This window comes from Pseudonaja textilis, chromosome Z (assembly GCF_049901715.1).
Source record: "Pseudonaja textilis isolate UNSWEBS1 chromosome Z, rPseTex1.2, whole genome shotgun sequence".
Taxonomy (NCBI): domain Eukaryota; kingdom Metazoa; phylum Chordata; class Lepidosauria; order Squamata; family Elapidae; genus Pseudonaja; species Pseudonaja textilis.
In genome coordinates, this window is record NC_142008.1 from 79,964,453 (window position 1) to 79,980,297 (window position 15,845).

General features: G+C 37.5%; 1 protein-coding gene across 16 annotated transcripts in view; it reads left to right on the forward strand.

Annotated features, from left to right (window-relative positions):
• SLC9A3 (solute carrier family 9 member A3) overlaps positions 1 to 15,845 on the forward strand; it is a 72,963-nt gene extending 57,118 nt beyond the window's left edge. For 15 of the 16 annotated variants that reach the window (XM_087915992.1, XM_087916002.1, XM_087915994.1 and 12 more), the window contains 6 exons: positions 1,785 to 1,900; positions 2,767 to 2,896; positions 10,984 to 11,160; positions 14,046 to 14,103; positions 14,431 to 14,538; positions 15,080 to 15,845. In XM_087915992.1, the coding sequence (XP_087772118.1) occupies positions 1,785 to 1,900; positions 2,767 to 2,896; positions 10,984 to 11,160; positions 14,046 to 14,103; positions 14,431 to 14,538; positions 15,080 to 15,324 (834 nt within the window). In that variant the 3' untranslated portion in view covers positions 15,325 to 15,845. Of the gene's footprint in view, positions 1 to 1,784; positions 1,901 to 2,766; positions 2,897 to 10,983; positions 11,853 to 14,045; positions 14,104 to 14,430; positions 14,539 to 15,079 lie in introns of all 16 variants that reach the window. The other variant, XR_015740031.1, reaches the window with a different exon arrangement.

Below are 15,845 nucleotides of genomic sequence, written 5' to 3' on the forward strand. Positions count from 1 at the left end.
TTATATAATCTAAATATGTGACATATTCATTTACTCATTTAATAACAATTGCAAGTTTTTGCATCAGCATTCATTTCTTATAAAATATAGTACAAAATATTGATTATTATAAAATAATATGAAATATATGCCAAAGAGAACATATTTTGTCATTTTTAAGTAGTAAAAATATCATTTTCAAAAAAGTTTTAATCCAATCGTTGGTATCTGTGATAATAATCTCTGCAGACTTGGTAGGTATTCTTCAGTATCCTCACCCAAGTCCCCCAATTTGGGTGGGACTACTAAAGAAGAAAAAGATTTCAAAAAATCAAGACAAGTCAGCACTTCCTCATTCCATAGGACTACTTTTAGTTTTTCAGCACAGATGGAAAGGTTTACATTCATCACTATTAAATTTCATCCTATTCAGTGTAATACATTCCTCAAAACCTGTGTATAAATCAATTGCTGAATACACTTTGATGTACTTGAGTCTGGGACTGGGGTTTGGCACCCGCCACAACTCCAAAGCAGATGGATGAGGATAGTTATCATCAAAGAAATCTGAATGGCTTACAGAGGCACTGTGCCACAAATAACTGTATTGTGAGATGTTGTGGTTGAAACTGGGCACAGGGAGCAATTGAGGTAATTGTTTTTGACTGACCTCTCTGCAGCAAAAGTTTCCCATAAGAGAATTTCTTAAATTTATTTCAGTCTTCCTGTATTCTTTTATAAAAATATAAACACCCCACAGGAAGTGTTCTTTCAAATTAATCAAATCCATTAACTTTCCAAAACCAATATTCTAGTCCACATTTTTCTGTTTTCCAAAGTCATTTTAATCCTTAGACCTACATAGAACTACTTTCATCCAGGCTAAAAGGAGTTTCTCCAACCATAATGAAATTGACTTTCAATAGATTCTTAAAATATAGAAAGCCAATAACAAGTAGTTTCCTAAATTATTTAAAAGAGGAAGTAGATTAATCCAGGGTCACTTTGAAGATGCCAAAACTGAACTTTGGACAAGATGATTTTCTTCCCCACTCCTATCGCTTTCAAAGCTGCTGAATATCACTTTTTACAATCTTTTCATAGAGAGATTCTATACGCAGCAAACTTGTGGATCGGGAAAGGAGATGAGTTCCGAGGAGCCAATCTATTCACCAGTTCCTCTTTTTGCTATGGTCATCTTCGGCTTGCCATTGCTATCCCTGGAAGTCCCAAACCTGAGACAGGTTGAGGATGTGTTGGCATGCTAATGTAGAGTGACATGCATTCACATCATCAAGACTAAAAAAATGCCCATTATGTCAAATGCCTAGGTGAAAGTTTTATTTATTTATTTTATTTTTATTTGATTTGTTTATCAAACATGTATAAGATAACAAATATAGGTATGAATATAAACATGAACAAAGGAAGTAAATACTGATAAATGGGGAGAGTAAGACAAGGATGGTAGGCACGCTGGTGTGCTTATGCACACCTCGTTTAAGGACCTCTTAGGAATGCAGTGAGGTCCATAGTAGACAGTTCTGTGCAGTGACAATGAATGAAAAGGAATTTAAATCTTTTTATGTTTTCATCAATTGCAACCCAAATCATAATAAGCAAAGTATGATTATGATGGTTGTAGAGCATATAATGTCAAAGGAGTTTCTTTAAACAAATGTATAGACACAGGGTATAAAAAACTGACTTTTTGTAATTTGGGGTACATGTTAGCATATTAAAAGCAACTTGTTTGTTTGTGTGTGTGTGTGTACACGTGCACCTATGTTTTTTTTATTGAACAGGGAGAGCAAAGAGGTTCATTGTCATTCATTCGCTCTCCAAGTATTGAACACACTGCCAATGTGGACTTCAGCATTATCAACCAAATGAAGAGAGAAACTTCTGTCACCCAACTGCTGTAGGTGGAGTAAATATTTAAGCCCTGATTTTATAAGTACACTTTTAATATCTAATCAGAGAAAGACATACACTGCAGTTAACATCTTTAAGATCATTTGGTTTTAATAGGAGAGATTTTACTAATTTTAAAAAATCACTTATTTCAGTGTGCTCAATTTTGCAAGATGATGCCACACTATGCCCAACCAACCTGAATGGTACTATAATGTTTGTTTCTGTCAGGTATGAATGACCAGATCCACACTAGCTACTTGATTTTTCTGGACCAATTTCACAGGAATCTTCCCAGATTGGCAGATTCACCTGAGTAGATAAGGCTCAAAGGCATTCAAAGAGGGTCAATTCTTGCCCTCTTGGGTTTTTTTGTAGCAACTCCATGCTAATTACCTGTTTGATACCGCCTCCTGACTGAGATAGTTGCTCTCAAACAGTATCTCACATTTTCCTATGGATATTTCTAGAATCTGAAAGTTCATATTTACTAGATAATTACAGGAGATAGGTATCCCACTCCTATGCCTACTTTCATTATGTTTGTGGAATTTACTTAAACTTTGTTCACTATTACAACATAGATTTCCATTACTTTGGTTTGAACTCTCAGTAATATTAAAAAAAAAAATCTTTCCTATACACTAAAATCTAGACTTTCAAAGAAAATAAATCAAGTGACTTCTTTTTTTCTCCCAGTATCCAGGTTTTCTGTTACAAAGCTACTTTCTTAAGGAGATTTGTTTTAGGTTTTATAAAAATCAGAGTTTATTCTTGGTTTCTAAAAATGTTTGTTTGTTTTAAGATTGTTGGCTTGTTTATTTGTTAAATTCTGTGTAACAAAGCAATTGTTAAATGTTTGTTTTACTTTAGGAGAGAAACTGCCAGTTCTGTCTGCCTTGATATGCAAGCATTAGAACAAAGAAGGAAAAGCATTCGAGATTCAGAGGATATGTTTACCCACCATACTTTACAACTGTATCTCTATAAGCCCAGACAAGAGGTAAGAAACTGCAACTGAAGAAATTTCAGTAGATTCTCCACCTTATCCGTATTTTCAAGGACACTTAAAGCCCGAATTTTGGGTAAGGGATTTTTGTTTAATTTTGAAAAGAATGAAGGCATCCAAAGGTCCAGTATTGAAAAAGAAAATTGATAAAGGAAAAGACTGTAAAAAGAAGAGGGTTAGGAAGGGAGAAAAAAGACCCTGCTTTGTAAATACTGAGAGCGTTGGTAAGAAGAATAACAGGGTCCTGGAAAACGAGACAATCACCCTGGTAAACTATGTTCCATGTATTTATTCATGCCCATAGAGCAGTGGTCTATGAGAAAGAAAGTTAAGGAAATGATAGGTCCATTAATGGGAGCAATTGGCAAAAAGGTGATGAGTTACAGGGAGAAAATGCAACTGCTTAATTGTCACACAAAAGGACAAATATTACAAGCTATCAAAAGCTGCACTGCAGAAGTCAGAGCAGGAAAGCGGGTCAAAACAGGCAGGAAATTGATAAGAAAATACCTATCCACTCTACACAAGTTCAAATTGTCAGGATCCTAAGGATCCAAATTGTTTACATCCTAAGGTTTGGAAATATCAGGCAGATGTGATCTCAGAAACATTGAAGAAATTGTTCAGAGCTCTGGAGCATGAATGAACTGCCAGAGGCCTGGAAAAAGTTGATGCGGTTCCAATCCTCAAAAAATGGGAAAGAGTAGATCCAAAAAACTGTAGACCAATCGGTTTGACATCAGTACCTGGGAAAATCCTGGAAAAGATAATCAAATTGTGAATTTGTGAGCACTTAAAATAAAACATGGCAATTACTAGAAGCTAGCATGTTAAAGCAGATCATGCCAGACAAACCATATTGGCTTCTTTGATAAAGTGAGTAAATAGGTGGATCAGGGAAGTGCTATGGATATAGTATACTTAGACTTTAGTAAGGAATTTGACAATGTAGAAAATACCCTGTACTTGGTAACATAGAATAATGTGAGATAGCACTACCATCACTAAGTGGATTCTCAGTTGGTTGACCAATTGCACTCAACATGTAGTCCAGAATTGAACTACATTGACATGGAGGAAAACATGCAGTGGTGAACCTCAAGGTTCTGTCTTGAAGCCAGTGCTCTTCAATATATGCGGGGACAGATAATTAATGGATACATAACATTTCTGTCCCCAGCAACCTAAAATTAATAAGGATACCAGTGCATGCAAAATAGATGTTTGTGCAGGTAAGATTATCAACATTGCTGTCAACCAAAACCACACATTTAATAGTGAGTGCCACACCACATGCATTAATCAAACAGGTGGCAAGAAAGTAGGGGCAGGCAGGCAAAACACAAAGTTATGTAGACAGAAAACAGAGTGTCAAACATAAAGATCTCAAGTGCCTATATACAAGTGCACAAAGTCTGGGGAACAAACAGGGTGAACTCGAACTACGAATATATGAAGGTAGATATGATATGGAATAACAGAAAGTTGGTGGGATGAAACCCATGGTTGGAACATACTGGTAGAAGGATACAAATTATTAAAAAAAAAACAGACCCCATAAAAGAGGAGGTGGAGTTGCACTGTATGTAAAGGACCACTATATTGCTATAGAAATGCATGAAACCAAAGATGAAAACCTCCTAGAATGCATATGGGTAAAAAAAGAATGACATGGCCATAAGTGTATATTATAGGCCACCCAATCCAGCAGAAAAAATAGATGTCCTTTTTGTCAACCAAACACACAACAATAGTAACGGGAGACTTCACTTGTCCTTATATCAATTGGAAAGCTAATTCTGCACGAAGTGAGAAATCAAATAGGTTCCTAACCAACCTAGCTGACAACTTTGTTGTCCAAAAGGTAGAAGGTGAAACTAGAGGGACAGCCATACTGGACTTAATTCTTACAAACAGAGAAGAAGTGATAGAGGAAGTTGAAACTGCAGAAACCTTGGGTGTGAGTGGCCATGTCATACTAGAATTCAACATAACACAAACATAAACAACAGAACATAATGACACCAGAGTCTTGGATTTTAAAAGAGCTGATTTTAATAAACTCAGAGAGAACTTGGGAAAGATTCCATGGATGAAAATCCTAAAGGGGAAAACAATTCAGGAATCTTGGGAAACTCTGAAAAGTATTATCATAGAAGCCCAGACCAGCACAATACCACTGAGAAAGAAAAACAAAAAACCCAAGAAGAAACCAGCATGGCTGCACAAAGATCTCTCTGGCAAATTGAAAGAAAAAAAGGACAAGTACAAAAAATGGAAAGAAGGACATACAATTAAGGCACAACATCAACAGATATCCAGAATCTGCAAAGACGAAGTCAGGATAGCAAAGGCTCAGAACAAACAAAGACTTGCAACAAAAGTCAGATAATTAAAAAAGTTTCTTCCAACATATAAATAACAAAGAAAAAATCAAGAAAACAGTCAGTCCACTAAAGAGAGAAGACAGCTAGGAGGTAACCGGCAATAGAGAGAAAGCAGAACTGCTTAACTCATTCTTTGCATCGGTTTTCACACAAAAAGAAACTATAGCTCAACCCACCAAAACATAACTATAAAAGACAGACCAGAAATAAAAGTTAAAATAAGCAAAAAAATAGTAAGAGAACACTTGTCTGATCTTGATGAATACAAATCACCAGGGCCTGATGGATTACATCCCAGAATTTTAAAGGAGATGGCAGAGGTCATCTCAGAACCACTGCCCCATATCTTTCAAAAATCCTGGAGCACCGGAGAACTACCAGAGGACTGGAAAAGAGCTGATGTGGTTCCCATCTTCAAAAAAGGGGGAAAAAACAGACCCAGGAAACTACAGACCAATCAGCCTAACATCAATGCCCAAGAAGATGCTGGAAAAGATAATAAAAAAAACAGATCTGCCAACATCTAGAAACAAGTAAAGTAATAACTAGCAGTCAGCATGGGTTTCTTAAAAACAGATCACACCAAATCAATCTTATTTCATTCTTCAACACAGTGACTAGATTAGTAGACCAGCAAAATACTGTGGACATAATATATTTAGATTTCAGCAAGGCATTCAATAATGTAGACCACAACCTACTTAGTAAGCTGGAAAAACGTGGAATAGATAGCACCACCACTAGATGGATTCGCAACTGGCTGGCAAACCGTACTCAATGAGTAGTCCTTAATGGGTCTAAGTCTACATGGAGGGAAGTAAGCAGCGGGGTGCTACAAGTTTCTGTCTTAGGCCCAGTACTCTTCAATATCTTCATTAAAGTCTTAGATGAGGGAATAGAAGGGGAACTTACCAAATTTGCAGATAATACTAAGCTGGCAGGAATAGTTAACACCCAAGAAGACAGGCTCAAGATCCTGGTGGATCTTGACAGACTAGAACACTGGGCCGTATCTAACAAAATGAAATTCAATGTAGAGAAAAGTAAAATCCTACACTTAGGCAAGAAAAACCAAAAGTACACATATAGACTGGGTGAAACCAGGCTCAATAGCAATAACTGTGAGAGGGATCTTGGAGTCTTAGTGGACAACCAGCTAAATATGTGCCAGCAGTGTGCAGCAGCAGCCAAAAAAGCTAATGTAATCCTAAATGGTATTAACAGAGAGATACAATCAAGATCAAGGGAGGTACTAATACCACTCTATAAAACCTTAGTAAGACCACACCTAGAGTACTGCATCCAGTTTTGTTTATCACATTACAAAAAAGATGTTGAGACTCTAGAAAGAGTACAAAGAAGAGCAACTAGGATGATTAGGGGGCTGGAGACTAAAACATACGGTTTTATGAACAGTTGCAGGAACTGGGCTTGGCTAGTCTAGTAAAGAAGGACCAGGGGAGACATGATAGCGGTCTTCCAATATTTGAGGGGCTGCCACAGGGAGGAAGGGGTCAAGCTATTTTCTTCAGCGTCTGTAGGTCAGACAAGGAATAATGGGTGGAAACTGAACAAGGAGAAATTTAACCTGAAAATAAGGAGAAACTTTCTGACAGAGAACAATCAACCAGTGGAACAGCTTGCCCTCCGAAGTTGTGGGAGCGCCATCACTTGAGACTTTCAAGAAGAGATTGGACTGCCATTTGTCAGAAATGGTGTAGGGTCTCCCACTTGGGCGGGGGTGGTGGACTAGATGACCTACAAGGTCCCTTCCAACTCTGAATTATCTATTAAATCTTTTAAATCTTCATAAATGATCTAGATAGGTATCCCCAGGAGGGGAATTTGTCATAGTTGCAGATAATACTAAACTGGGAGAAATTGTCAACACGTTGGAAGATAGACTCAAGATTCAGAAGAATATTGACAGCAATATTGAACATTGGGCCCTAGCTAACAAGATAAAGTTTGGTCATGAGAAAGGTAAGATCCTGCACTTAGGCAGGAAAAACCAAACACATCAATATAAAATAGGAAATACCTGGCTCAACATAGTAATTATTAAACGGATCTAGATATCCTAGTGGATCGTCACTTAAGTATGAACCAGCAGAATGCTGCAGCCACCAAAAAACCCAATATAGGCCTTGCATCAACAGAGGAATGGTATGCAGATCATAAGAAGTGATTGGATAACAGGAAGTGATAGTACCATTTTATACTGCACTAATGAGGCCATACGTGGAATATCAGATCCAATTCTGGACATCATACTACAAAAAATTTGCTGAGTCCCTAGAAAGAGTACAAAGAAGAGCAGCATGTGATTGTTAATGGGCCAATGTCTGAACTGAGACCGATCACAAGTTGTGTAACACAAGGCTCAGTCCTAATTCTTGTTATGTTCAATGTGTTTGTAAATGATGCAATAGAAGGATTGCTAAGTAAAATTTGTTTTTGCTGATGACACAAAGGTGTGTAATAGAGTTGACATTACTGGGAGTAATCATAACACAGAAAGGGATTTGGCATTGCTAGAAAATTGGTGAAAAATATGGATGCTGCATTTTAATATTTCTAAATGTAATAGGCACTCAGGGAAAAAGAATCCTCTGGAGGGTACAGAATTGGGGGTACAGTGTTAGACAGCATAACAGAAGAAAAGGATTTAGGTGTGCTCATAACAGATGATGTGCAAAAAAAGTAAACAATGTGGCCAGGCCTTCTGGATGCATCACTAGAAGGATCTTCAGCAGGAAAAAGGAAATCCCGATCCTTCTATAAAGAGCTTTAGTCAGACCCCATTTGGCATATTGTGTCCAGTTCTGGAGTCTTCACTTAAAAAAAAAAGATATTGATAAGATTGAGCAAGTCCAGAGACAGGCAACAAAAATAGTGCAAGGTCTGAAGGACAAAACATATCAGAAGAAATTGAAAAACTGAATATATATAGCCTGGAGGACAGAATGGAAAGGGGGAATGATTGAAACCTTTAAATATATTAAGACTGTGAATAAGGTTCAAGAAGGCGTAATGTTAGGAAGTATTATTTCACAGAAAGAGTAGTGGAAGATGGGAACCATCTTCCAGTGGAGGTAATGAGTAAATCTTCAATAACTGAGTTTAAATTACTAGGATATTGATACAGTGGAACCTCGGGTTGCAACAGTAATCCATTCCAGGACTATGGTCGTGACCCAATTTGGTCAGAAGCACGAATGTTTGCGCATATGCAGACCAAGAAAGACAAAAACAAAATGGCAGCAAAGGGGAAATCGCCACAGTGATTTTAGGGGTTGCTTGGTCACCACCCGAAGATCTGTTCATGACCAGAAGCAAAACTGTTCTGAAAATTCTGATCATCACCCAATTTGGTTATGAACAGAAGTATTTGCAACCCAAGGTTCTGCTGTACTGAATTTAAAGTATTTGGATAAATTACATGTCCATCATCCAACAAAAATTAAAAAATAAAAGTAAAACAGAATAAAAATAATAATTAAAAATAATATTGTTAAATAAACAATATTATTAACAAGCAAACAATAAGGGGTCTCATTAATTAAAAATAATTAAATTAGCCATAATAATAATAATTTATATACTAAGGAATGCAGGAAAGAATTGGAATTCCTGGACCAATTCTATACTTTCTAGCCATAGCAAATAATTTTTTGTTATCCTATACATCTAATGATACATATCCATGACTTTTCATATCTTATCTTCAGGACTGCAATGCATTATCTATAAGGCTGCTCTTGAAAATTGTCCAGAACTTATTGCTGGTGCAAAATACAGCAGCAAGGCTGCTAAGTTGTATAGAAGGCAGCCTGTGGAGATGGTAGCATAATTGGACAGTGGGGAAGAACATGGGCCAGTCCAGGAATCTGGGGAGGACTTGGACGAGGGTCCTGTGTCCAATACAGAGATGGGGCCAGGGCCATCTGGGAGTTATGTCCTGACTCCAGAGCCTCTAGAATCTGACAGCAGTGAGGCAAAGGAACAAGGGGAGCCTATTCCTAATGCACGTGTGCACAGAGCTGCCAGAAGAGCTGCCACCTTATTGCCTGCCTGCTGGCCTGAACTACATTGCGGTTGCCGCTGCTTCTGTTGCTAGGGGTGAGTGGGGCAGGGTAGCATTGTGACTCCATGTCGTAACAGGCTCCAGGAGAAGGAGGGGATCCCATCTCCCCTATTGTGAAATGTGCTAAATTTCACTGTGCTGCACAAGGTGCTGCACAAGCAGTGGGCAGGCCACTTCAGCCATGGTGGCAACAGTAGCAGTGGTGTGCAATTTGGGCCAGCGGACCAGCAATCAGGCAGCGTCAGGTGGTTCAGACCAGCAATGAAGCAGCAGGCAGTTCAGGCTGGCAATGAGGTGGCAAGCAGTTCTGGCTGGCAATGAGGCAGTGGCAGGCAGTTCAGGGCAGCGTGCAGGCAATGAGGTGGCGGCAATGGGCAGTTCGGGCCAGTGGGCGAGCAATGAGGTTGAGGCAATGGGCAGTTTGGGCCAGAAGAGCAGGTAATGAGGAGGCAGTGGCGGGCATTTCAGGCGAGCGGGCAGGTGGTGGAGGAGAAGGAAGCAGGCGGTTTGGGCCAGCGGGCAGGTGGTGACAGGCCAGTGTCTTGGGGTGGAGAGCAGGGCGCTCCCTGAGTGACCGAGTCGTGCCCAGCTGCACCATCAAAGGCCAGAAATAGCTGCCCGCCATTTCCTGCTGCAAAAGTCTTTAAAACTTCGGCCGCATGGGAGGTAGCGGAGAACAGCGAAGAAAGGCTCACCAGGCAGGCAGGGAGTTGGGCTGCTTGGGAGGCAGCTTGGTGAAGAGCAGAGATCAGCGAAGGAAGTCTCACCAGGCAGAGAGCTGGGCTGTGTGGGAGGCTGCAGCGAAGGCAGGCAAGCAGGTTAGGCCATGGGGGCTGTATGGTCGAGGTGAGGGAGCCAGAGAGCAGCAGCAACTATGCTGCGGGCTTGATTCTTGGCACTGTGCAAGGCAAAATAAGGAGTGACTGTTACTCCTGGGAAGGGAGGGGCTGGGCCAGCCTGTGATGGGATTAGCCGATTCTCTGAGCTGCGCAAAACGTTAACAACTGGTTTGCCTAAACTGATGTGAATTGTCTGAATCTCATCTCTGTTCACAGCAAGTTGGCTGTGGCGAGTTGTCCCATTCTGCTCATCACTGGCTACAGAACAGCTGATCGGCATAGCTCACAGTATTTCAGGAAATTTAATAATCAGCTCTCGCAAGCTGTTCCAGAAATTTCCAGCACACCATTGGTTAAATGTTCATTTTTCTTGAACACAGGAAAGGCCCTTTTCCTATACTGTTCACAGGCTTTGATTATACTACTCCCTTGAGTTGTATTTGGCTCCCACTTTCTTACTGATTAGGAATGTTTTAATGTGCATTATTGTTTTAGATTTTTGCCTTTAGCTCTCATCAAAACAGATGGGTATAAATCAAATACATAAATAGTAGAATTTTCCAGGTACAATGTTTGAATTATATTTCTTTTTGTTTTTTAATTTATGAAGCGGTATGTATTGTGTACTAACAATCATGATATTTACACTTTCAATGTCTGGGAATGGAATAATTATAAATGGGACAATATAAAATAATGATATGTAGTGAGATATAATTATTGAATATAAATGTATATTTCACCATTTTCTTTTTCTCATTGTTATAGCAAAAAATTTTGTACAGCCGTCATAAAATAACTCTGAATGAAGATGAGAAGCAAAATAAAGAAATTTTTCACAGAACTATGAGAAAAAGACTAGAATCTTTCAAGAGCACAAAACTAAGTTTGAATCACCATAAGAAACTAAATAAAATTCACAAGAAAGACCGTAGCCAAAGAAGGGTAAGACCAAACATTTGACATTGCCTAAGGAAAACTTTATTTATTTGTTTAGCATGTTTACTGTATGTCCTGCTTTCACCAGCACCATATTTTTGAAATTTATCTGTTTTAATCGTCATCATCTGATTGGTTTGGCAGTCTGTAATGGATTCCTGTCTGTCTTTAAACCCAGATGAATTATTACCACTAGGCCAGTGGATCTCTAGGCCAGTTTATTTCTGATATACAACACTACACTACCTCGTCTCTTGCTGCCTGTCCCTCCCCCATCCACCAGATATGTTTCAGTAATCCTTATTATGTCAAACTTGCCTTGCTTCCTCATGATATTTACCTAATCTTATTTGTTTACCATACTTTTTGAATTAGAGAAAAACATTTATGATATGGTAGTCTATTTGTGTTCAGCTTCTCTTGTTCTTTAAATTATACATGTACCAAATGTAAACTATGAATTACTTGAAGAAAGATCAAGAGGCAACCCTAGCCACTGTGAGGCTCAACCTACAAAATGAGAACCTCCAGCCAAAGGAAGAAAATTGTATCCAAACTGAACACAATAAGGAACAAACAACTATGAAAACAAATGAACCTTTAGAGACAGGCTGATGGCAACATGTCACTTATAGAAGAATACAACAACGAAGAATATTGTCCCTGCTATCTAGTGCAGCCCAATCCAGTGCATCAGGGTGAGTTGAACAATCGATTTCATATCCTCCCCCAGAAAGGAAGCATGCAGAGACCTGGAGAATGGATATCAACGTTGACAGGGAGAAAAGTAGTCCAGACTTTGCTAGAGGAACAAAAACAAGTGCTGGTGATGGGAGATTCACTTTTCAGGGGAATGGAAACAGCAATCTGTAGATGAGACAATCAATCTAGGGAGGAATGTTGCCTCCCTGGAACAAAACTCAAAGATGAGGTTGAGAGCCTTACTAAAATTAGCCCACAGATTACGATTCTTTTCTTCTCTTTCATGTGTGGACAAATAACATGACAATAAACCTAAAAACAATATCAACAGACTGAACAGGTGGTATTTTTATCTATATTTCCAACAAAAAGTCAACAACCAACAAGGGAACAAAGGATTTTAGAAATAAACCACTGGGTTAAGAGATGGCGCCATCAAGAGAATTTTGGAGTCCTAGACTGCAGTCTGCATTACCTATATAAAGAGCTTCTGGCAAGTGATGGGCTGCACTTCAAAAGGACTGGGAAGAATGTGTTCAGAAAATGACTGGCTTAGCCTATCCAAAGAACTTTAAACTAAAACTAGAAAAGATAATCAAGGGATCTTGGAGTCCTACTGGACAGCCACTTGAATATGAGCCAGTAGTGTGCTGTGGCTACCAAAAAAGCCAATGCAATCATAGGCTGCATTAACAGAGGGATAGAATCAAGATCACATGAAGTGTTAGTAGCACTTTGTAATGCCTGGTAAAACCACACTTGGAATATTGCATCATGTTTTAGTTGCCACAATATAAAAAAGAGACCATGGAAAGAATGCAGAGAAGAGCAACAAAGATGATTAGGGGGCTGGAGGCCTCATATGAAGAATGGTTGCAGGCATTGAGTATGTCTAGTCTAGTGAAAAGAAGACCAGAGGTAAATGATAGCAATGTCCAATATTTGAGGGCCTGTCAGAAAAAGGAGGAACTATTTACCAAAAAGTAGGACAAGAATCAATATATGAAAACTAATCAAGAATTGAATCAACTTGGAACTAAAAAGAAATTTCCTGACAATTAGATCAATTAACCAGTGGAATGCTTTGTGTTCCGAACACAAATGTGGATGGTCCATCATTGGAGGTTTTTAGGAAGAAATTGGACAACCATTTGTCTAGAACAGTTTAGGGTCTCCTGCTTATGCACGAGAAGATTTCTAGAATCCCTTCCAACTCTGTTAATCTGTTAACAGGGAGAAATGTAAGATTCTTCATCTGGCAGAAAAAGTGAAAGGGACAAATATAGATGGGGAGATCCTGGCTTAATACGAGTAGTAGTGCATGTAAAATGAATCTGGATGCTTTTGTCACAGATTTAAGGATCATTCCAACTCTAGGATTTTATGAAATGTGATACTGAGCAAATTAGTTGCCAGTTAGGAAATCTATTTAGTTTTTTCCATCAAGAAACTGTAAAAAGGATTGCTAGCCAAATCTTGCTTGTTGTAACAAGAGATGAAAAGTAAAAGCAGTTTGCCCTCTGTTTGTCCTCTGTTTCCAGGACTTCCAGAATCTCAAATCTAACAGCTGATGTTAAAGAGATAGTTAACTTGGAAGAAACAGCTGAGATACCAGCAACAATGGCAATAGCTCTTCTCTCTTTCCTTTCCCAACGCTTGTTCACTGTGGCTTCTGTTGAGGCTGTAGCAATCTGGAACAGCTACTAAACATGATATCAAAGAGATGCATTAATGTGTTACCAACTGATCATCTTTTTTGGTGGGAGGAGTTCTAGCTTGCTGGAAAAGATACCCCTCTTCTAAATTATCAGACTTGTTGAGAGTATAGGGCAGAAAAGAATGGCAAAGGCCCTAAGATGGCTTTGTCTCCTGTGTTTTTTATTGTTATGCTACTATTTTAAGATCAGTCACCTGAATCTATATAGTTAATGGGAGAGCAATGAATAATCCTTTGTAAATCCTATTTCTGTTTTAGAAGAATATTACACAGAAATTTAGTTTTATAAATTGGTTTATGTAAAGTTAAAATTAATTGAAACTGTATATGTAATAGGCAACATATTTTTATTAACTAAATATTTTAATTATAACATAAAATATAAACTTTGTAAAACATAACACATATTAAGTTGTATACATTCTGTACAAAATGGAATATGTATTTATATGATCATTTCTTGTTTTTTCAGAAAAATAATAATGTCATACCAGATGGAAACCCATCTGCATATGTTATAAATGACAAAGGTAAATGCCCTTTTTAAAAAAATGAAAAGTTAAATGTCCTTTTTAAAAGATAAGTATTGAGTAAGTTCTAAAATGGGATAAAAGCTTAACAATAAAACAGAAATCAATGAACATATTGATTTCAGATTGAGGAATTGTAATTATGTGTATTATTCGTTCAGAAATCAGAGTTGAAATTGTTTCTTTGTCGGAAATTGTTACAAGTTTGAATATATGTTACATTTAATACTCCTTTTTCAAATTAAATATCAATTTACTTTTACAAGTAGTAAACTGTCTCAGAACCTAATTATCTTAGTTATATAAATAAATATTATTTTATTCTAGAAAATGAGTTTTCTGAACCAGAAGAAAATGATTATGGCTATTCACAGATAGATGGAGTAGTAAACTTCCTGGATTATGTCAACAAAGATAATTTCACAGATACAAATGGTAAATAATATATACATTAGTAATATAAAAATGTTGTGCTTGTTGGCTTGTCTTTTTTTAAATAGGTATATAAAAAGAAAATTTCATTTTCCAGAAGTATGGAACAGAAGATATATGCACCATTTGTCAGCATTTTGAGGAAATTGTTATTATTCAAAACCATAATGTTAAAAATGGTACAAATACATATCATAGAATAAAATGCATTTTATTCACACACTTTCTAAAAGATGCAGTTTCCTTTTTGGGACAAACAAGGGAAAGAAAAGATTTTTTTAAATCCCATAGATGACATTCACAACCAACTGTTTTATTACTCACTTTCAACCACTGTATTATCCTATAGTCCAGCCAGCAGGGAAAATCATCGTTTCTGACAGAGACTTGCTTTGTTAAAATAGTTTTAGTTTTTTTATTGCAAATGCTGTTTCAACCAAGTTCCATGTTCAGTTCCAATTTTGCAATAGTCTAATACAGTATGAAGGTTATCGTTTTCCTGTTTACTGAATTATTGATTTTTCCTTTGGTGGACTTTTTATAGGCATTGATAATCCAGTATTTTCAGCTGATGTTGAGCAAAATGCCATCATGAAGTTTACACCTTGGCTATCCAATGATGAGATGGTGGTACCTTCCCAAAGAGCCAGAGTACAAATACCTTATTCTCCAAACAGCTTTCAAAGACTTGCTCCCATTCGACTCAGCAACAGATCCACAGATTCTTTTCTGCAACTAGATGGTGCTGAAGAACCTAGATTTTTTCTCCCAGAATCAACTCACTTGTAATTTAAGCATACTTAAAGTTCTTATTTTTTAGTCACTCAGATCTTTTTGTGATCTAGCAAACAGCATTTTTTTCTTGTTCAGAATTCTCTTGTCTTTATTTTCTTCTTGGCATGAGAATTCTGCTTTAAAATCAGCTAAATATATTCTAGTAGGATTTGTTAAGATTGTGGATTATGAACACTAAATTGTTAGTCCTGGGGTTACAACAATAATTGGGATAGAATTTCTGTCATTAAGTAACATTGTTGTAAAGTTCGATGTCATATGACATTGCTTAGAAACTTGGTTGAATTGGGTGGCTATAGAAATTGAATGAATGACCATAGTTATTCCTTGTTAACTATCATACTTATACGCTTCATATTTTGATGAGCAAGATATAAATAATGATTAATAATTAATTTGTATAAATTCCTTTGGAAAATATTATATTTGTGACACAGTAATCTGAAATGTTTTAAACTTTTTCTGATTTTGTATTCATTTATACACCTGTCAAGTAATAAATATGAACAAAATTG